The sequence below is a fragment of the Aphelocoma coerulescens genome, chromosome 2 (genome assembly GCF_041296385.1).
Source record: "Aphelocoma coerulescens isolate FSJ_1873_10779 chromosome 2, UR_Acoe_1.0, whole genome shotgun sequence".
Classification (NCBI taxonomy): Eukaryota; Metazoa; Chordata; class Aves; order Passeriformes; family Corvidae; genus Aphelocoma; species Aphelocoma coerulescens.
In genome coordinates this window covers 19,119,298-19,141,562 of record NC_091015.1, presented here as the reverse complement: position 1 = coordinate 19,141,562, position 22,265 = coordinate 19,119,298, and the positions used below count along the sequence as shown (strand labels likewise).

At 36.3% G+C, this 22,265-nt stretch overlaps 1 protein-coding gene across 9 annotated transcripts in view; it reads right to left on the bottom strand.

The window, feature by feature from the left end:
- Window positions 1-22,265, bottom strand: part of NEBL (nebulette) — a 255,276-nt gene that overhangs the window by 77,989 nt on the left and 155,022 nt on the right. For 5 of the 9 annotated variants that reach the window (XR_011148960.1, XM_069006669.1, XM_069006673.1 and 2 more), the window contains exons 1-6: window positions 15,325-15,378; window positions 14,702-14,787; window positions 13,895-13,939; window positions 13,728-13,799; window positions 7,299-7,403; window positions 5,006-5,116 (exon numbers count right to left, since the gene is read on the bottom strand). The exons of 2 other annotated variants lie outside the window; for them this stretch is intronic. Coding sequence is in view for 6 of the 7 variants with exons in the window: in XM_069006669.1 (XP_068862770.1) it covers window positions 5,006-5,116; window positions 7,299-7,403; window positions 13,728-13,799; window positions 13,895-13,939; window positions 14,702-14,787; window positions 15,325-15,367 (462 nt within the window). In the remaining variant the exon portion in view is untranslated. Of the gene's footprint in view, window positions 1-5,005; window positions 5,117-7,298; window positions 7,404-13,727; window positions 13,800-13,894; window positions 14,056-14,701; window positions 14,788-15,324; window positions 15,379-22,265 lie in introns of those variants that run through there. 2 more of the 9 variants (XM_069006670.1, XM_069006672.1) reach the window with 1 other exon arrangement.

Below are 22,265 nucleotides of genomic sequence, written 5' to 3'. Positions count from 1 at the left end.
GAAACTGAAACAAAAAGAGCCCATAACTTGCCTACACTGGTTACATCTTGCACATGGAAAAGCACATAATCTTTAACAAGACTGAAGGATCACTAACAAATGATTCCCCACAAAAGTGTAATTACTACACAAACATATGCCACAAAAACTCATATTAATTCTCCTTGCTTCCACTGTCACTTTTAAGATGTTCCCACTTCATGCCATTATGAACAGAAGACCCATACAGTTACTTCCAAAATCTACTAATTCACAGATATTTTATTACATTGCCATTTTGCTGCCTCCACACCTCTATTTTTCCCTTGGTGAATGGGCTACATAACCAAGATATGAAAACACAAAAACACATCAACTCTCAGCATGAGAAATTTAACAGAAATTACAATTGAGTATCTGCTGTCTTGGGGAAAGATGACCATTTCTTTAGCTTAATGTAGCAATATTTCACTTGCTTTGGCATCTGTTCTTCCTATCTTTTCCCGTTATTTACATTAACTTGCTGAAGGGGTCCTGACGCAATCCCAGGCTAGGAGGGGTTCAATGGCTCTCTAGTTTAGTTTGTGACAGTTCAGTGCAGAACTACTCCCAGATTTGTAAACCACTTCCAAGTAAGCATGAAAAAATATTTATTATTATTTCATCAATATTCTTAGAATCATTATTCTACAGGTTAACATGCATATATTTATTTCTCAACTCATGTTGATTTTCAACTTTCAGCTAAACTGTATTTCCTTCATCAAATCTATATACGAAACTACTCTACACAGAGATCAAGCATTATAGTCACTGACATAACTTCTACTCTGTAGTGGTGCCATTTATTAACTTGAGAAATATAAGGCAATTATTTAAGTAGGACTTCAGATTGACCAAATTTTTAAATACTCATTTTTTATTTTTCTCCTCTCTTGTACACCAGTGTGTCAATAGGAAGCTGAATTAAGGAAGGTTTTGTGCTCTTTTAACCCAGCTCTGACTGACCTGCTGTTTCAGCATACTTTAAACACTATTACATTTATATTTTTGTATTTCCCTCTATAGTCAGTAAGGTGTGCTCTGAACTTAGTAGGATTTTGTAGGACACCAAAAATGTCACTTTAATCTCTATATAGAGAATTAGATTATCCAATGTATTTGTGTAGAACAGAATTATAGAAGTCCAGAATACCTGCCACCAGAAAACCGAGGAAATCTTGAATGTGACATTTCATACCATAAAAAAACCCAGAAGAATTACATAAAACAGTTTGATAATGTGTAATATGATTGGAAATGATGCAGTAAACAACAACATTTTTATTGTAGTAAAAAAAAACCCCTCTGAAACTTTCTCTGGAAGTTGAAAACATTGCTTAAGATTCTCTTGGCTCATTGCCTTTATAAAGAAACAGGAAATACTGTTCAACATTGACATATAGTTACTCTTTGAGATATTGCCCTGTGCAAAGTAGAAAATTAAACTGCCTTCAGTTTGCTTTAGATTATTCCCTTTAGATAAGAGGAAAAACAATGCAATTGCTTCTCATGGCAGAAATAGTGATGAAAAAAGTGATGAAATGCTTTTTTTTTCAACATTGTTTCCCCCCAAGCAATTTTAAATACCTTTATCATTGTATGTGACACCTTATTAAAAAAAATATTGTTTTACTTAAGAAAGTATTCAGTATACAGATCTTCAGACAAAAAAGAAGAATTGGCCCAGAGCTAGCAATGATCAGAAATTTTCCTTCAGAAATATTTTCCACAGGAAAATTGCAATTTTTCCAAAAAGTTTCCATTTACCTTCAGAAAAATCAAAATGAAAGTTCCCTGCCTAGGCTGCTCTCATCAAATTTATTTTCTCATTGCAGAGAAGAGGGAAATTGGTGAGAGCTTTGTAGGCTGGTAAGCAGAGAGAAGTTATTCAGTGATGACAGGGACATCTCCTCTTTCTAGCTTACCCCAGGGACAACTATGACAGAAGTGAGAGAGGGAGGCAAATCTGATTGCTCACTCTCAAGAAAACCATTTAAAAGGCAACAGTTAAATTTTCTGTGAAGAGGAAAAAAAATTAAATTGATAAAAGCCACCCAAGTGTGTGGGGCTGTGAAACTTCTTCATTTTTCTGAAACATTTTTTCCCATAAAGAGTGTTAGGATTTTTTTTGCCAACAGTTTTGGACAGATGTCCTTCTCTACGGATATTTGTTTCCTTCTTCATGCCAGTTCTACATAAAACACAAAAAGAGCAAACATGGGTTTCATGCAAAAGCCAGCAGGCAGTCGTGTTTCAGGCTTTCATGAGCATCTTGAAGAGAGAACTGAGTATCATTCAATACAGCCAATATGGCGGAAAAGTTCCAGAGCAGGAGAACCACGTGTGTCAGGGTGCTGTACTCTCCATTACAGAAAGATCCTTATGTCAAGTACTGACACCACATGGCAGGACCCCTGAAGAATGAGATCCTGGCTCTGCTGAAGTCACTGACAATTGCCACATGAGTTAAAGAATGCAAACGTGGTCAATGGTGCTGTGGCAGCCTGTTGGCCCTGGAGAGGACAGGGGAGGGCAGCTGTAGGTGGGGTATAACTGTCGAGAAAAACAGAAAATTTCCCCTTATGGCCTCCAAGTTCCTAAATCCTGTGTGTGATTTGAAATGGTGTTATCAAATTACCAAACTGGGCTAGATATAGGTAGGCTGAAGACAGGGCTGCTGGGCAGCAGCAGGAGCAAACTTCCAATCATGGGAGAGCCCATTTGCAGAGGACACACCTGTGCAAGGAGATCCCCTGGCAGAGGCATGCCAGCCTGTGCCAGCAGGCAGCACTGGGCAAAGTCAGGGGCTCTCTTTCTTCCATACCATGATCCTCTAGTCCCAATGCACCTGCTTGGCAGAGGAGTCTGTGGATCCTGCTGAGAACGTGGCACCACAGAGCAAGCAGAGTCCTGCTTGATCTGCCAGCAAAAGCATTTCAGCCCAGCATTGCATCCAAGAAGCATGAAAAGGGAGTCAAAGGTGTAAATTTGTACTAATGTGGGTAGGGAGAAGGACACATATTTTCCACCTCTCAGGAAATCAGCACCTATTTTTAAAATCAGCTTACTATAACTGAGAAACAGACTGCAGTTCCCTGTTCATAGCAGCCTTTTTGGAGCAGAGCCGGCACAATGGCCAGCTGGTGCTGTTCTCTCTCCTTCCTATGGCATATCTGTAGTCTCCTCCTGAAGTAATGACCTGTAAATTCACAATCCCAGCTAGACAGATGCAGCAGAAACCCCTTCTGCCATATCCCGACCCAGCTGAAATCTGAAATCCCTGTATTAGCTACTTTGGTACTGCAGTGATAGGCACAATATGGATTAGATTTGAATACTGTGGAGATTTTCACTAGAAAATCCCCTGAGATCTCTCTCAAAGTAGCATTAAATTCAGGTCCACTGCAACAGTAACCACAAGTTGGAAAAATGTGTCAGCTTATCTTTGAGTTTTATGGTATATTATGATTTATAATGCATCTACTCCTAAGGGGATGGTATGAATTTTATGGGAAAATTTTCTTCTTAAATATAACTCATCCTATATGCATATTTTTTTCTCTCTGACTATTGGATGATTGAAGAAAAAACTTCAGGAACTACCAAATAAAACTGTCGATCTTTTTCTTAAAAGGGTTTTTCTGATGAACCAATGGTTTCATTTTTAGTCTCAGTTATTTATCTTTTTTGCCACATCACCAATGTTAATTGACCTCATTTGTGTAAACTAACGTAGAATGTAATAATTTGGAATGAATTTGGGAGTAAATCTGTGGCAAAATAATTAACTAATGTTTTATAAATCAAGCTAATGGCTTAAAAATGTTATACAAGTTTAACTCCCAATTTATTTTTACTGTAATTCCTCTAATCACTCACTTTACAATGAAATGTCACATTAATGTCATTTCAGCTACTGTGCTGCTTTGGGTGTATATATGTTCCTTTTCAAACTCTGAAAATTAAAATATATGTTATTATATTTGCTTAATATAGCCTTGATTAACACAATGTTTTATATCAAAACATTCTTTCACAAGCTGTCATGAGATTTTAGTCCTTTCTTTTGTTATGAATATTTTCCTTTGTCTGAAAAAGTATCACTACAGTACAAGAATGCATACTGAGATACAATCAATACTATGGATTTAGGAGCGTGTTCACTTCACACACTGGCTGTATTAAACTATATGTAGTTGATATCTTTAAGAGAAGAGAAAGCAAAAACAGGAAAACCATGGAAATGGTTGGTGGACAGAAAGCCATGACCATCTATCAGATGTAATTCTCATGAGTAACAGTGAAAATCTGTAACTGCATTCATATTACACATACGTAACATTCACAATTCCACTGAGATCAGTGGAAGTGAAGGGTCACCTGCCTACTCTTAGGGTATTATATTTTTGAGCCCCTGAAGGCAACTGAACTGGAATTTACTATTTTACTGGTTGTTTACAAGCTTTACACTATGTTCAATACACTTGAATTCATATTTTAATTCTATTAATTTTTTTGTAAGTATTAGTATGTAGACCATCAGAAATACATTTACTGCTGCTACTAAGTGCCTTTAGATGTCATTAAAGCAGGGGTTTTTTTTCTTTTCCCTTCAGCATCAAATATTTTATATAGCTAATACAGCACCCAAGTGGAAATAGTTATAGAAGATTCATCCATTCTATAAAGACCACGTCTCAGTGAATTCAGTAATTCCTTATTGCGTTCATGGATTTCATTGGATTAATGAATGCACTATCAGTTTTTCACTGTATATTTAATAAACATAACAAGTAAATTGTCAACATTTTTAAAATGAGTAGTTTTTGAACTTAAGAAGTTAAGGTGATAAATTCTGCATGATAAGTTCACCCAAATAAATCAAGCAGGCAATCAAGTGTCTGCTCAAATATTTTGTTCAAAATGTACCTATTCTGACACAAAATTAATCTAAAGATCATTTTTTGCAATTCTAAAGTTGTACCTTGCTCTGAAGGTGCATTAATTCTTTTGCAAATACACTGTCAATTGTGGCTGGCATCTGCTGATAAAGAGAGTTGGAAAGGTCTTTCTTAGCAGCTCCTTTGTATTTCACCTAAAGGGCAGAAAAAGGTGACACACAATGCAAAAATGAAGATACAGTAAACATACTACTTATTTTTTCTAGTAAATAAAATGGCATAGACCAGAACTGGAAAAATTTAATGATGTCATTAACTTTCAAGGAAAAAAATCTTTAAATAATACTTCATGTGGATGTGTCTAATACACAAAGCAATGAAAAATATCTCCTAATTAAATTCAATAATTTTGGTGGAAGTATAAAATAAAGTAAGCAAGGCAGTTTATTCTATCCTTTTTCAGATCATTTTCAAATCCAAAAATTATTTTTCTTCTTTCTCTTTTCCCAAGTCCTGCACAATGGGAGCAAATGAGAGGCCAACCATAAATATTTTACCAATTAATAATGGCAGCGATTAAATGTATTGAGAAAAGACAGGAACATTGAACATTGATGTCTGCCATAATTTCTATTTCATCTTTTCGTATTACAGTCTCATTTTTAAATTACTTTTTATTTATCCTGTGTTTCCTGCAGTGTTCAGTATTAGCAGTTCCTCACAAAGGGGTTTTTCAAGACAGACCAGAATAATAGTTCAAAATCTGTGAGGGTTTTGCTTCAGATCTAAGTTTTTCAAATTCATAAAACAATAATGTCAAGCACTGCTGTGAAAGTAATCATAAATACCAAAAATATTTTAAATTATATTGTCTAATGTCATTTATTTACTGTGAAATACACAGTTCTTCATTAGAGGCTAATTCCCCATATGTATTATATGTCTATATATCAATAACTTGCTGTAACATTTGTTGCTGTTCCCCAAACAGAGGGCTTTTTTTCACTGCAGTGGACATGCTGTTAAGAATGTCAGTGTCCAAGATTTGCAAATACAGGTTATGGGACACTAGAGGTCAGTAATTTACAAGATAAACCATCCATCACATCATCGGCTTCAGGTAATGCTGCAATAAACAGGCAGAGTTTAGTAATAAACAGGCTTACGAGTGTGGTAGTATCAAATCTACAGGGCTTAAAATTTTAAGATATTTTTATATCTCTAAATCTTTGATTTTATATCTCTAAATCTTTTATATCTCTAAATCTCTAAATTAGAAGCAGATTCTCTGGAATCAGACAGATGCATTAGATAAATACTCTCCATATATTGTATTTTTGTAGACTACAACAGTCTGTCTCTTATAAAGTACAATTACATCAGATTTACTCCCCTTGGGACATGCCACCCTTTCTCAGAAAATAGGAAGATAAATACAAGAAAAGTATTCATTAGGTGCATTTATACTGAAAGCCACACAGCAAATTGTTGTATATCAGAAAGAGAAATTAGAATGTATATAAATTACATAACCTCAGACAGCAATATTGGGATGTTCTTTATCATAATCATAAAGGTGGCACAAAAAATGAGACACCAAAAATTTAATTATTTGAAGGGCCACAGTGACAGAAAAATCACTCAGAACCAGTGCTTCCTAAACAAAGCCACTGTCTCTCAGGTGAAACTCCTTCTGCTGTTCTGAGCTGTGGAAAATAATCAGAGGTGCAATCCTACAGCACCTTGTACCTGGAACATGAAGAGCTCACAGTAAATGCTGCTCTGGCATTTTGGAAGCTGTTGCTCTTCCTTTGCCACTACAGTTGTGTGCGTGTGCACATGTCACAAGTATGCAAATATATTTATAGATATATAGATACATATGAGTGTAAGTGCTCAGGCAACCCACAGGTGGCATTGACCTGATGTCTGCCTCAGGCCCCTTGCTGAAGGAGGACAGGGATGATAACATGGAAACAGTTTCCTTGTCTCCTTCTGTTTGATATCACGCTGTGAAATCTCCACAGCAGGGAAATTTTGCACAGGTGTAATTTGCAAACCTCATCACTGCAGAAAGTAACATTTCTTTCCTATTCCTCAGTTTATCCACATATAAAATGGGATAGCTAGGACTAGCTCAAAACCATTAATAAAGTATCTTCAAGTCCCAAAAGAAAAGTGTCATGTGATTCCAAATTATTATTATTTACATATACAGTATGCACTAATTACAGCCTTTTAAGTCACTTCAGCTTTAAACAGAATTTTTATTTGAAATAAGCCATCCTTCCCCTGCTAAAAATCACAGTATTCAGCTGAAAGAGTTTTTAGGAAGGATAAGAAGCCAAGAAAATTCTTCAGTCTTTTAGATCTTACCTCAGAAATAAAAGCACCAAGGCTTTTCACATGTTTTAGCTGCGGGGTGTCAGGTACAAATATGCACTTGCCTTTAGATTTTTTAAACTCTTCTTTATAGTGTATCTACAAAGAGGAGAAAAAGAAGTTTAATTGTTCTTAAAAACACACACACGGAAAAGTAAACATTGGTCATTTGTATTTATATTTTTTAAATTATTTCTGTTTTATTTTATTCATGGATACTATGCTGAATGGCTTGCAAATACCTCCAGCTGCATCAAATTAAATCATAAAGGGAAGCTACCAGTTCTCACGCACATTACTAGGGCTATGTAAAAGTCACAGAACTCTTTAATAATATAGATGAAAAAGAGAGGATTTTTTTCTCTACATCTAGACCACATTTTCACTGTTGTAGATGTTTTAGTATCTCTAAAGAAAGAAGAATCGAATAATTGATCTCCTTGATCCTTGATCTCAAAGATAAAAATTGTTTAACTTCTAACACAGACCTAGCAAGCACAGAATCTGTATAACATCATCAAATGCCCCTTTATGAATCCAACATGAATAAATTCAGGAGGCCACTGCCAAACCATTGCCTACAAAGAACCCAACAGTCATGACATTCAAGTAATAACAGAATTTCTTTAAGACCAAACAAATTTTAAATTGAGACATTTTTTAAAATGTGTACCCACAAAGGAAACCATTTTAGGAAAAAAAAAAAAAAAAGAAACAACACCAAGACACTATGACATGATCAGCAAAAAAAAACCAAACACAAATTTATTTTTTTAAACAACAAACCTTTTTCTTTCAATGGGGCAAACAGTATGGGCAGGTATAATAATCACATGAGTGTTGCTGAAGTCAGAGTTACTGTTTGTATTAGTGAAACTGCAAGAAGGATAAAATCTATAGAGATGGCTAATATGTAGGAACATTCATTATATAATAACTGCATGAAGAAAGATGGTGAATTATGATGAGATGGACTAAATACTGTTTTAAAGACAGACACTTTACATGGATAGCCTTAGATGTTTTCAGTGACATTTCTTTCTTTGTACAGAGAATTGTTTAGATCAATGTAAATTGAATTATTTAGTATTAAGCTTTCATGGTTATTATCTGCTACCATTTCTCTAACCTCATTTTCACATTCTGCATAACAGCAGCTTGAATTTATGCACTCTAGACTTGCTGACAAGCGCTGACAGAAGCAATATGATCTGCATCTGAGCATTACAGAAATATGCAGCCTTAATATCCTCTTTCTCTGAATCCTTAATGGATATCACAAGTTCTAGTCTATGCTCCTCTACAGGGACTTGGAAAACTTAGGAGAAGGATGGCAGCTTACACAGAATCAGCTCCTGTGCTTTCTAAGGCAAATTTTGTGTCCACTGAAAAATGGATTAGATAATGCCAAATTCATCTCAAACTCATGACTACTTAATTCCCACACAGAAGCAATTTTGGTTGATATTGAGCTCATTCACATTTGGACTACTGAAAGGAGTTTGTCACTTCCAAATCACATCATCTGCTTCTGTGGATTACAGTCTATACTAAAAAAAACCTTTTGGTAAACAATGGGTATAACATTACTGTGTCATGACTTTATTCAGGGCCTCACAAAGCCAATGGTTCATGTAACCTGTGTGTGACACCATACCCCCAGGTGCTCACAGAGCAACACACGAAAAAGGGCTACTTTGTGATAAACATGAGCAGGCACTTACTGTTCAACCTGCTCACATGCATGGGAAGTTTACAGTGCTGACTGTCTACTGGTTGGGTTTGATGGCATTCCCAGTAGAAACTCCTGTAAAGCTGTGACTCTGGCAGAGGAGACAGAGAGTCTTGCTGCTCACAACTTAGATAAATCACCCACAGACATCTGAAAGCTGACTGTAATTATATCCATTTTAATTACAGAGCAATAATTGCATTCAAAAATCAAACATGAAAGCTTCTTAAGGTATGTCTTAACTGGGGGGAATGACAGAACATGACTAGAAGAAACAAAGCTGTTCTGCTGTAGAAGTCATGCTTTCAAAAGAATTGAAAGCAGTAAATGACTAATGCCACCTCCTTAATCCTTAACTATTCACATTTGTTAGAGTAACCCATAGAAGCCACAAAATGCACACAGACTCAAACAGGCAATTTATAGAGAACAGATAACAAAATGCTTGGTCAAACTCCGATCCAGCAAACTCCATTCTGCTACAGTATTGTCCACATTGCTTGGAATCAGAAAGATGGAAGATGAAATGGGACAAGTATAATGAACTCATGACACCTGCAGTTACAAAACATATTTAGTGTAAATGATGCCAGCATGATGTTGAAGAGGTTGACTATGATCAAACATAACCAATGGCTGGAATGAATACGCAGAGAAGCTAATATTCCTCTTCAAAGTCTGTAGTTAAAAATTCAAATGTCTAAAATATTGAATAAGAAATTTTGCCTGCAAGTGGCTTACTCCCCACCACAAAATATGCTGTTTAGTTCGAGCTGATCTGGTAAGCCTTGTGAAAAAAACAAATACGAAAAATTTGCAAATGATGGCCTGGAGCCACTGCTCTTTCAATATACTTCTGAAGTTCAACAGCTCACTAAAGGCCCCGTTTTTCATAGTTCTCTCCAGATCCTTTTCTTCTCCCTGACTCATCATAAAACTAAGTCTGACCACAGCACAACTATCCAGTAAAGTAGATTAAAATTCCTAGACAACCACCAAAACAGTAAGCTTCAAGCTGCATTTTTTTCTTAATGGATATTTTATGCAAAGATCAACTTTATAAAACAAGGGCATCCAACCTTTAAGCCGAAGCTTCCTGGTTCACCAAGAAAATTCATCTCACCCATGGCCTGTTCCATCAGCCTTTTTCAGGGGGAAACACAGAAGGAAGACTGTGGGCTAAAGGAAAGACCCCAGTGGTAACAGCTTAATCCAAGCAGCCACCATTCCTTTTATTCAGGGACACATGCTCATCTAACTTTAATTTGAATACACTCAAAAAACTATTCTTAATAATCTTGACATCAATGGTATAACCATGTCAACAGTCACCATGCCAAGATCCATTGCAGAACTGTCATATCAAAAATACCCATTTATGTTTAGAAAAACAACAAAAAGGTCTGAACCTTCTTATCTAGCTTTTATGCTAGAACAAAAGGGAACCTCTTTCCACCAAGAATTCACTTTCCAACCCTACATTTCCTAATCTATAATCTCTCATAAGACTAAGAACTGTGTCAGACCACAGATCCATCTAATACAGAATCCTTTCTCTGTGGCCATAGGAACCTAGAGAAAAGCAAGAGAAAATGGCAGGCATACAGTATTATTACTCCTTAGTATTTTAGTAATCTCCAGCAACTTCAGCATCAAGGTCCTCTTGAGTTAGAGGACTAGTTGTGACTAGTAGTGGTGAATCCAGGGGAACAGCTGCACTCAGAATTAGGTAGTCAAAACCCTGTTGGTTTCACACACTGTTTGGTACACTCTTGACTCTAGGTCTTTTTGGCCTTTGTTTTATAACAGAGACATCCTAAAGCAAAGCAAGGACAGATAAACAGCAAGTAGTTCTATTTTTTGCTTTAGAGGAAAAGAAGTGCTGGTACTGCTCATTACCAAAATTCAGCAGAATCTTCAGAAGGCAGAGTGCCTGCCATTCTACCGAAAAGGATTATGATAGTTTGGTCAATTAACTTCTATAATTGTTCCCATCTCTGCTTATAACAGTACTGAAAACATCACACCACATAATCAAAACAAGGAAGAGATGAAAATACACCACAAACAAATGGACGAGCTCAACTTCAATGTGGAAGAGAAAAGGCCTGGAGAGGAAGGCAATTCATATAAATCAAGCACACATGACAGTTTTGAAAACATCTGTGGAATAAAATTGCATAATAGAGGGAGATTAAATGGAATGACTGTTGAGAGAAACAATCCAGGGGGTATCACAGCCATGGAACAAACATCTGCCAACCTCAAATGAAACTGGGGATTTTCTCAAGAACCAGGGCACATAAACACTTCACAACTTCCCCTACGTACAGCTCAAGGCTGGCAATTACAGATGCACCAAGGGCTGCCAATGTAACACTTTTTCAAAACCATATTGCCAAATTAATGTCAGCCTGTAAAGAATGCAGGGCAAGTGTAATACAACCCCAGTATCTCAGGCATGTGCACTCCTGGCTCTGCATTCTGATGGAGGAGTTGTGCTGACAGCTCCACCATGAGAAAAGGACAATCAGCCAGTCTTGTGGTCAGCAAGGACACAGGCTGCTCCCCCAAGGTCATCTGAGGGCCAAACTGCAAGCAGCGTAAAACCACTGTACATATAAAATGTACAGATGTACACCAATCATAAATCCACACAAACAGTAGTATGTGCAAAGGTTCATATTAAAAAAGATAAGGAATATATAAAAAGTTCTGACTGTCAACAAGTCAAAAATTGAAGGTAAAAATGCAAACTCCTTGCAATTTGTTGGCCTCCACAATGAAATGTGCAGAGTGAGGAATTTATACACAGGCACAAAAGACTTCACTGGTCATAAGAAATCCCATTATAGCAAAAATTCTCGGAAACAGAGTTCATATTCTGTGTATATTCCCTTCAAGCCAATGGAGAAAAACCTACTGATTTCATCAGAGGCTGAATAAGGCCCCAAAGCTGGATGTTATTTTTAAACACAGAGCCTCTTTTTTGAAATTAGATTGGTCTGGACAATTATATATTGTTCTTGCTTTGAAAGCATTAATAACACTTTGCCATTATGCCTGACATATCTCAAGGAAAATCTAACACACTTTCAGGCTAAACACATCACAAGTTTTCAGCAAAAGCCTACCTCTCTGAACCATTGTAAGTTGTAGAAGCCTGGCTTGACTTAGTTATCCACCTTAGCTCTCAAGCCCCTGCAGAAAATCCAAGAAAATACAGCCACTCCATTTATCCATTAATTAACAGCCACAGCTGACATTACTCCTAATAAGCACACAGCAGAGTAATAATTCCTTTTCAAATAAAGATTTCTTCAGAATTTTTCAAGAAGTTTTTGCCTTTAAGAACAGCAACCATGTTTAGAAAGAAGCTGGATGGATGCAATAAATGTATTTTGGGTCATGTAAGTGCTTCAGGTCCATTTTCATTTTGGCCTTTACATGAGTTGACAGGCACTTAATGCACCATATACCCTTTTTTCCCAAAGAAAGCATGTGTATATCTATCAGTAAAAATATTATTAATCTCTACTACTTCCTAAAGTAGTTTGGGTTTACAGGGGACTGATTTTGGTAGCTCCTCTTAAGGATCTATCCAATTTTCGGCACTCTTTCTGTGAAAATTGAAGTAGAGGGTATATGGACAAAGAGGAAACTTTCACCTTGTCAAGTCACACTTCCAAGCCAGCACTGTAACAATTTAGACATCCCAGATACTGTTCTTCTGAATCTAAAAATTTAGATTCTGTGTGTTCTATTCCCACTAAATCAACAACCCGAAACTAAATATCAGATTACAACACAACATGAGCCAGACACCACTTTTCGGTTTCTTCAGAACATTTGTTGAACAAGTCACTCTCCTCAGAAAGGTCTCCTCTCCTGCCAGCCAGCTTTCTCACAAGAGAAGTATCACTCTTTACACCCATGCACATGAAGGGACAAAGTTATTTTTCAGACGCACTGTCCCAGAGGGAAACAATAATAAACTCCCATCAAGGTAAATCTGATGCTGTAACATCGAAGCAATCAGGTCTACTCCAACTTAAAATGTCTTGGACCTGACCTATGATATCTATAAGATGTTTATGTAACTGATCTACAGTTTTAAAAATCTACAGTAACTAAATCAAGAATTAGCTAGCTAAATAATTTTCAAAGATATTCTAGCATTTCCATGGATTTGTCCTATAAGCATAGTCAGTAACAATTTGTTGAGCAGTTTTGGGCATGTATCAGCACAGAACAAAAGATAACACTCAAAATTCATCTTCTATTTTTAACCTTCCTCCTTACAGCTATGTATACTGGAACCCAGTTTTGTTCAAACCCATTAAACTGCATAGGACTAGGCTACAACCAGAAAAAATACTGCATTTTCCTGATGAAAGCAGCCAAGGTGTTTGCATGGCAGACACCCTCTGCTCAAGACACACATTTTGAAACACTCACCTTTCTAGGGCCTATGCTTTGTACCATCCAAGTGCTCCGAAAAGCTCATTCTTCTGTGGCTGATAGTTTACGGTACCAGAGTAATTTGTGCTTTTCTATTATTTTGTGTACTTTTATTATTTGAGCCTTAGATGGGCACATGCTACACTGTACATCTTTGAGAAAATATGTATCATAAACCCATTTGAAAAAAGAATGCAAATATGAGGATGCAAATAGTCACCATCACTTACATCACTTATTAATTCACTGCATTTTCGGGCCAGTTCCATATTTCTGTCCTCAATAACAGGCTTGAGAAAGATCTGAAAGAAAAAGGTAATCATTCCAGGTTTATTGTCCTAAAGAGTAAAAATAGAAGGAAATAAGTACTTTTTAAAACTATTGGGGTTTAACTCACCTTTTCTTCTTCTTCCCCATCCTCATTTTCATCCTCTCTGAGATCCTGAATGACAGACACTCGCATTTTAATATTTTGCGGGAAACAATGAAAACTCTTAAAAGGTTCAGTGCTGCAGGAAACAGCTCAGACCCTCCAGCATTCCTGGAATCAATGCTCCATTTGTGTCCTCCACTGCACTTAACCCTACCACAGCTCCTTCCTTATTTAGGCAGCACTTGACAGACTTTATCTGAACAATTCAGAGTGAGTGAACTGAAAGACATTGCAGATGGCCTTGCTGGCTATCACTCACAGCAGAGCTAATGCTTTCTGACTGATAAAATATAATTAAATTACCTATCCCCAGCAACTGTTTTTAAAATTACTATGAACACAATTAAAATACTGTGCTGCAGTTAATTTATAGGATAAGTAATTTAGTAAAATTAACAGGATTAAAAGGGGAACATTGACTCTAAGTTTATGGGAAAACTGCCTAATTCTAAGATTCCAGACATCAGTGACTCCAAAATCAGTTATCACAAAACTTCGTACTGGTCCAATAATAATGCTTCTTGTTTAAAAAAGCACACTATTCTCATTTTCCAGTAGATGTAACTGCTAGTACATTTTTTTCAGAATTACTTCTTTTCCACAAAGCTTATAGAATGCCTTAAATGCTTTCCATATCATGTCAGCTGCAGGTTAAACCTGTGCATACATACAGACAAGTCTGTATTACAAGTATATATGCCTATGTATTCACACAAACATTATGTTCCTTCACTGTTACAAACTGTCATGGTCTGTAGTCCAAAAACCAACCTTTTTCAGTATGAAGTCACTGACTCCAGTTGCAATGAAATTGAAAGATATCCTTATGTTGATGGGTGCAGTGTCAGTGTTTACTTCTGTAAAACAAGCAAGAAGCTATTACAAGACCAATTGGAGCAACCAGCACTTTAACATCATTTTTCTTTTTAAACTGTAGCTTATGTGTTTCTCATTTTGTAGAGGTCATGATTTTGAACTTCATCTAGAAAAGTCATTCACCACCACACAGCTTTGCAATCAGGCAAAGATACAAGGAATACGTGCTCTTTAAAAAATTCTTTAAAGAATTTTAAGTACATGTGCCCAAACACAATGTTAGAGCTTATTTAAAAACACAGATTCTCTTAGAACAAGAAACATTTCAAAGATGAGAAAAAATACAGCATTTGATTTAGCTAAGGTCTGAAAACCTGAAAAACTAAGTATTGAGAAAAAAGTCAGGAACTGCTTTCAGCCTAAAGTAAGAGACAGAATTTTTGTATATAAATAGTACAGTAAGCTTCAAGAGTTTCCATTCCACCCTCAAATATAAGCACCTAAATTTCACGTTTAGATGGGCATTGGTGAAGTTCAGATTTAAACCTAGAAGTCTACTTTGTATAGGTGAGAATTACCTGTGATATATGCTGACTGCTTTTGGCATTCAGGGTGCTTCATCCTGGGGGAAACTAATGGTTTAGTCTTGTAAGGTGAGTATTCACAGGAAAAGGTCTTTTTTGAAGATCATGGCTACAGCAAATATATTCCTAAACAGACTCATGCATGATTTTAAGGACCACGCAGTAAGGAGACAGAGTACCTACAAAAGTGTCAGACAGAAATGCAGCACTAAGGCTTCACTTTGGGATTTTTGTGATAATATTGCCAATACTATAGTCCTTCAGTGCAGTTAATTTCCTTTTCCTTCTTACATTTAATAAATATTTTAAGAGGAGACTTTGAAAAATATTTAAGAGCATATAGAAAAGTTATTAGTAGCTGTTCATTAGTTTGCTGAACATGGGGAAATCTTTTGCTATTTTTTGCACTGGAAAGCAAATATGGTCAAAAATTACACCACCAAAAGGGACAAAAAAGGGGCAAAAGGGAGGTGTTTGGCTTTTTAACATGCTTTTAACATAATATCTGGTGGGTTTTCAGCAGCTGGACAGACCAAAATTTATCTGTTAATTCTGGTTTTCCTGCAATGCCTTCTGTGTAATAAATATCTGCAAGATCACTTTTGGTCAGCTCTGAAGTGATCAGACAGTTGGACTACACAGTCACTGGAAGTCCCTTCCAACTGAACAATTCTACTCATTCTGTTCTATTTTATTCTAATATGTGTAACTGCTTTGATCAAATTTATTTTTTCTCATTTTTGCATGATCTGGGTCAGGCATAACTAAGCATTCAAATACCCTGTGCCCCATGTAACTTCCATAATACAAGGATTACAAGACAGCTGTTATAACTCATCATATTAAAGAAAAATACAGTACTATGCACAAACAGAGTAAGAGAAAAACAGAGAGTCAACTAACCGTGCACTTATTCAAAATTCCACTTTTCACATAAAAGATGCAGCAAGATACTATATTATTAAATATTCTGTTGTTCTTTTCTTTCTCTGCCTCTCTCTCATGGTTCTTTTACTCGGAGTTCAGATTGAAACGCAGGAGACATGGAGTTTTTCTTCAGACTTAGATGTTTATTATTTCTTATCTATATTACAGCTGCACAGAGTGTGCCTCTAAGTTAACAAGGTGAAAATGGCCCCCAAGTGCTGCCTTCCAAGGTCTTCTAAAGCCCAAACCACCCAATTATGGAATGCCAACTAATTTATTTTTACCTATAATCCAATACCTATCATTCATGTTCCACACTGTGGGTTTTTTGAACCAATACTAGATCACCCAGGCTTGTGAGGAAGAAGGAAGAAGAAAGAAGAACTAATCTACACCCAAAATCCTCCATCTTGTTACATGTATATTACTATATCCCAGAAACCTAAATTTTCTACATCTCTACATATTCCACCCAGTGATATAACAAACTTCTTTTTAATTACACAGCAACAATCTCAGTGCTATCACATAATCTGGGAAGCCTTTCCCAAGGCCCCAGGTCAAATGCAGTGTGCTTTTGAGGATCACTGCCTGTCAGCACTGAAAGACTGAAATTCTCTGAACCCAGGGCTCCAACACTACATGACACAGGAATCTGTCTCGCTTTTTTTCACCCTCCTCAAAACACTGAATGCTATCAGAAAACATTCACTGTGCAATAAAGCAAGCCTGAAAATTTAATATATCCAGATATAATTCAGGGAAGAATTTGTTAGGACTGTTTAAGGGTTGCATGGTTTAGAAGGGCACTATGATTCGATTAGCAGCCTGCAGGTCAAGAAGAATCATAGAAAGGCTTGGGTGGGAAGGGACTTGAAAGATAATCCATTTCCAATCCCCCTGCCATGGGCAAAGGTACCACCCACTAAATCAGACTGCTCAGGGCCCCATCCAACCTGGCCTTGCTCAAGTGGTCTTGAACACTTGCAGGCATGGGAAAGAAGCTTTAGCTACTTCTCTAAGAGGTAATAAATAATCTAGAATCAGCAGGAATGTTTGGCATTGCAAATGTTTGTGTACATTTCCAATATTTTTAAAATTACTATAAAAAACCTAAATCTAATCTGAATAAAGACCTAGTTAAAATGCTGAGATGTACATCCCCAAAACAATTATAAATTATGTTGTACTAAACATTACTTTTCACCTGCAAAACCTGCAATTTTACCAAAACCACCAAACTGTTACTTCTGAATCATTTTCCACTTTATATAATGAAATAATTCATAGTCTTTTGTTCTGGCATGAAACAGCACAGATTAAGCAAAATCCAATTGTACAGAATTTTAAGAAAACACTGTAATAGAGTGCTAAGCTGTGTATCCACAACATTTATATGCACACAGGGCATGGCAAAAATAGAATTTCTTATTGCTTTATAGATATTTTAAAATTAGTATAAAGCAGAAAAATGGGTTCTTCAGGGAAGTACACAACATGTACTAATTCAAATTTTTAAGAAAATGCTGCATAGCTCCACATTTCTACTTCCACACACCTGCATGGACATTTCACATCTTAGTTCAAATTTAGCCTAGATTGTTTACAGAAGCACTGTACCTGCAATACACAACCTTTGCTTATGCTGTGAAAGGAGACATTTCAGTCTCCCAGCACTCAGAGCCATCATTCCATGTGTCAGTGTACTATTTTTTGTCACAGAACATTATTCAAGCACTTGATGTAAACACGGATCTACTGAGGAGGCAGAAGAGGAAGAAATGTGGGGCGCAAATGAGCCCAAATCCCCATGAGTACAAGTTGGTCCAGAGTGTGAATACTTCAGGTGCACAGCTGGGCAGATTCCCCGCTTTGATCACACACAGCTGAGTCCACATCTGGCCAAAGCCCCACCATCTCCTTGTCCCTTTATCAGTCTTTCAAGAAATACATTTGGGAATTTTTAGCTCAGAAAGTTAAAAGTTTTCATCTTGTTTTGGCCCTGATACACATAACAATTAAGCCATGATTCTCAGTTCTGTCCCTGAACAAACAATACCTCTGAACTTTTTTGGCATAATCCTAAAAAGCCTTCTGATATGCAATACATCTATGTAATGCTGGCCTGAAAGGACTAGTCTACTGCTTCACAGAACAGCAGAACCTGTGTTTGTAAAGATACCAGAAACCTCACAATCTCAAACCCATTTAATGAAGAGTTCCTCATGGTGTACTTGAACGCAGGCTGCAAATTAAGGACCAAAGTATTTCAGTGTGAAATCTGCACAGCACTATACTGAGATGCATATACATTATGAACATACTCCATTCAATTCTGGACTGGAAACCTAACAAGAGCAGAGGTAAAGGTAGTGTTTTAGCTATCCTATTTCAAATTAGTTAAAAATCAACCTACAGACATCCCTGAAATTAAAATGTTATTTTCTGTTCTTACTGGACAGACACAGACATCACTGAAATAGCTACAATTAATTCGACACAGCACAGATGGTGGTGTCTTTTCAAAAAGCACACAAGGCATTTTTAAGTGCTGAGACTCAATTACTTCTCTTTTCTAGAAATACTCTGACTGGAAGTTCCTAGAAGCCCTGCATAAGGAAGTTCATAATTAGGCTATCAGCACCACAGTCACAAACAGAAAAATGCAAGGAATCCCAGCCTGCCTGTTTTAATCTCCCTGAACACGAAACACCAACTCACATTAACTAGAGAAATTCAAGAGATGACTCTATTTAGAGAAAAAAACCAAGAGTTTGTATCTGTCAGATCATTAACACTGCACTCATCATCAGCACTTCAAAACCTGCAAATATCGCATGGCTCTAAGACAGGATTTTCGTTCAATAAAAGTTATTTTATTTAATGTTTTGGTAAAGCAGAGAGTGGCAATGTTATTTTTAAAAACAAATACAAATGAGATGTTAGACTTCTGACTTCTGAATCCCAGAAAACCTCATGAATTTTCAATGCCTAATAAATACAGAAACATAGACATTTTTTGTAAACTCACACTCTCAGGCACTGTCTAGCCCAACTGGATTTTGATGTCAGAGCATTTCAGATGTCTGTATGGTACACAACTAGTTTCACATAATAATACCCAATCCAATCCAGATACCAGAAGCCATGTAACCTGAGTTAATAAACGCTTTCCTATACAACTCATTATCCTGAGAAATGAACTCCTTCAGAAGGGAGAGTATTTATCAGGGTACAAGACTGCACCATGCAGATGTACCCTTAGCTGTGATCGGGAGCAATATATTAAAACAAACCAAAATAAGCCATTAAAATAACCCCAAAACCTCCACTTCATTTTTCTACCAATGTTCATAATTGCCTACTATGTTTACACAATACTTTTTAAGCCTCAAAACAGTATTTTCCAGGTGGGATACACAGTTCGATCTGCATTTTCCTAGTTTTTCATTTGTCAAGAAATTAAATCCTCAACAATGAAGGAATCTGATTTTTCCACACCCTCAATATTTTCAGTTTAACCAGAAGCCTGAAAAATCTATCCCTCCTACAGCTCCTTTTGCAAGCTGATGGATCAGGAGCTAAGATGCCACATTTGACTGCACTGCAACTGTTTAATCCACTCCACCTGACTGCTGTGGCATTTCCCTTTCTTCTTTCGTAAAGCCCCTTTCCCCTTACTCAAGTGTTCACCTAGGTATGGCAGTCCAGCAGAGCTAACAGCTCTGGGGCCAAGCAGATGAGCTCTTCAGCACTCCCAACACTTACTAGCACATTACAACAATGAATAGTCAGGATATTTTTTCCTATTCCCTACAAAATGTGGAGCCCCAGTGCTCCTGTGTGCTGAATGGCCAAGAGCCCCACAGCTGGTGCCCTGTGGAGAGCACCAACTGGTGACCAGTGGAGAGCAATACACATCTGACCTTTCCCTCTGCTCTGCAACTTGTGGCTCAGATTTCATAAGACTGTTCTACAGAAGATGACTAGAAAACAAAATTATTATCTGACTGGGTTACTGTGTGAGATATCCATAAAAGCAAAATGATATTCAGCAGAAAAGGGAGTTACGGCTTTTCTCTTAATGCAGAAAAGTTTGGATAAAAGATCAAAGCTCTCCATTCACAAAATTTTCATTTTATCCAAAACTAAATCCTATGAAAGAAAGAGACAGGAATATATAAAGTTTGGAAATTTTATTTTTCTATAAACCACAGCTCAAATCATTAATGATTGTAGGTGAAAGGTATTAAGCCAGTAATAAACAAGTTTCATTTTGCCACAAGAAATGCTAAAAATCTAAGGATATCTCCTTTTTCCTTTCAGTGACTATACATTCAAATACAGCTTCCTGTAATCTGAAATAATAGAAAATATACATTTATCTTATATAAATATTCTTAGTTCCTAGCCATACAGATTGGGCATGTTTGCTTCCCAGGAATTTTTCTTGTGGCATTATTTTGAATTCAACTGCCTGAACTGATAGAATCTCCTGGCGCAAGAAGAGAAAATTGCACATTTCCTATAAATTTAATTTTCAATCTATCTCCCTCACTTAATGAATGTATTTTTCTAGAAACTAAAGCCACAGTGGTTTATTTTACTTATATTTGAGTTTTTTTCTTCTACATGGTCTTGTATTTTAGCAGTCCTGATACTGTAACTCTCTGGACATAAAAAAACCAATACTGTAAGTAACAATATCTTCAAAAAAAACCTTTAAAACTTTACTATTCTGGAACACTTCGTGTTACTCTGATTCTCAGATAAGTTAAATTTGCATCAAATTGCTACAGACAGCTAACTCTAGACCAAAACCTATGTTCTTCATTGACAGTTCTTTAAAATAATAGTTTTAAAATGTCAGAATAGTCTTCAGAAAACTCCCCAAAAGATCAAACCAAAGAGGTCAGGACGGGAAAAGAAATTTAAAGAATACTTTTGAGATAATGGAAGTCACTTGTTCAATGATGAAAAATGTATTTAAGTAACTTCATTTTTAAAAGAGAAGTAATTTTGAGTCATAAATAATTGATGCAGAAGGTATATTTTGAAGTAACTCCAGGAACTAAAAGACAAAAATAAAACTTTACTTTTGCAAAACATACAGCACTTTTATTGTGCTTAAAATTACCGGTTCTTAAATCTCATTTGGAGGAAAAAAAAAATTAACCTTTTTTTTCTACTTTGTGAATTGTGCCCATCGTAAGATTTTAACCAAATAACAAGTTATCCACACTTTGTGTCCAGGAGTGCTTAAATCTGGATTGTCACAGTCAAGCTTCTCTTTCAGCCGACTGTTCCATGCATGATAGGTTAAGACAAAGATACACAAGAGCTCTGCTATGAATTTAGTACTGTGTTAGAAAACAAAGCACATAATATATAAAATCCACATTCAGAATAGAAACACAGTTTTTGAGACAGAGAGTTTATAAAGACTGATGGATGGCTTATTCTTTCTAAAGAACTGATGTCAAAATAATCTACTTGAATAGAGTGAATATTAATTTTTAAGTGGTTATAATAGTCTGCAGTGGATTAGGAAATAAAACTGTTAATAACCCCGTATTGAAAAGTATCTTTTAACAGAGAACCCTGTACTATGGGGTCTCTGGACAGCCTAATCCTGTAATTGTGTTCATGGCTGTAATTGAGGAGAGCAACTTACAACTTCTTAAGCATTGACTACAGTGTTGAAGAAAATACACTAAAAAATACAATAGCTGGCAATAATAAGTCACAGGAATGTTAGATCCTTATGTACAGTCTGTTTAACAATGATATACACAAGTTTCCATGACAACAGTGACAAGATGATAAAAACATCTTCCTCATTCCCTGAAAAACACTTTTCTGCTTATATCATTGATGAAGTGGCAAGTACCTAATTTAAAAATATTTTCATAATCAAAGAAATGCAGATCATCTTTTTAAAGGATGTAATTAAATAACTGAACCAGATTAGAATTGTTTATGATCTGATTTTTTAGTCTTTTAAAAGA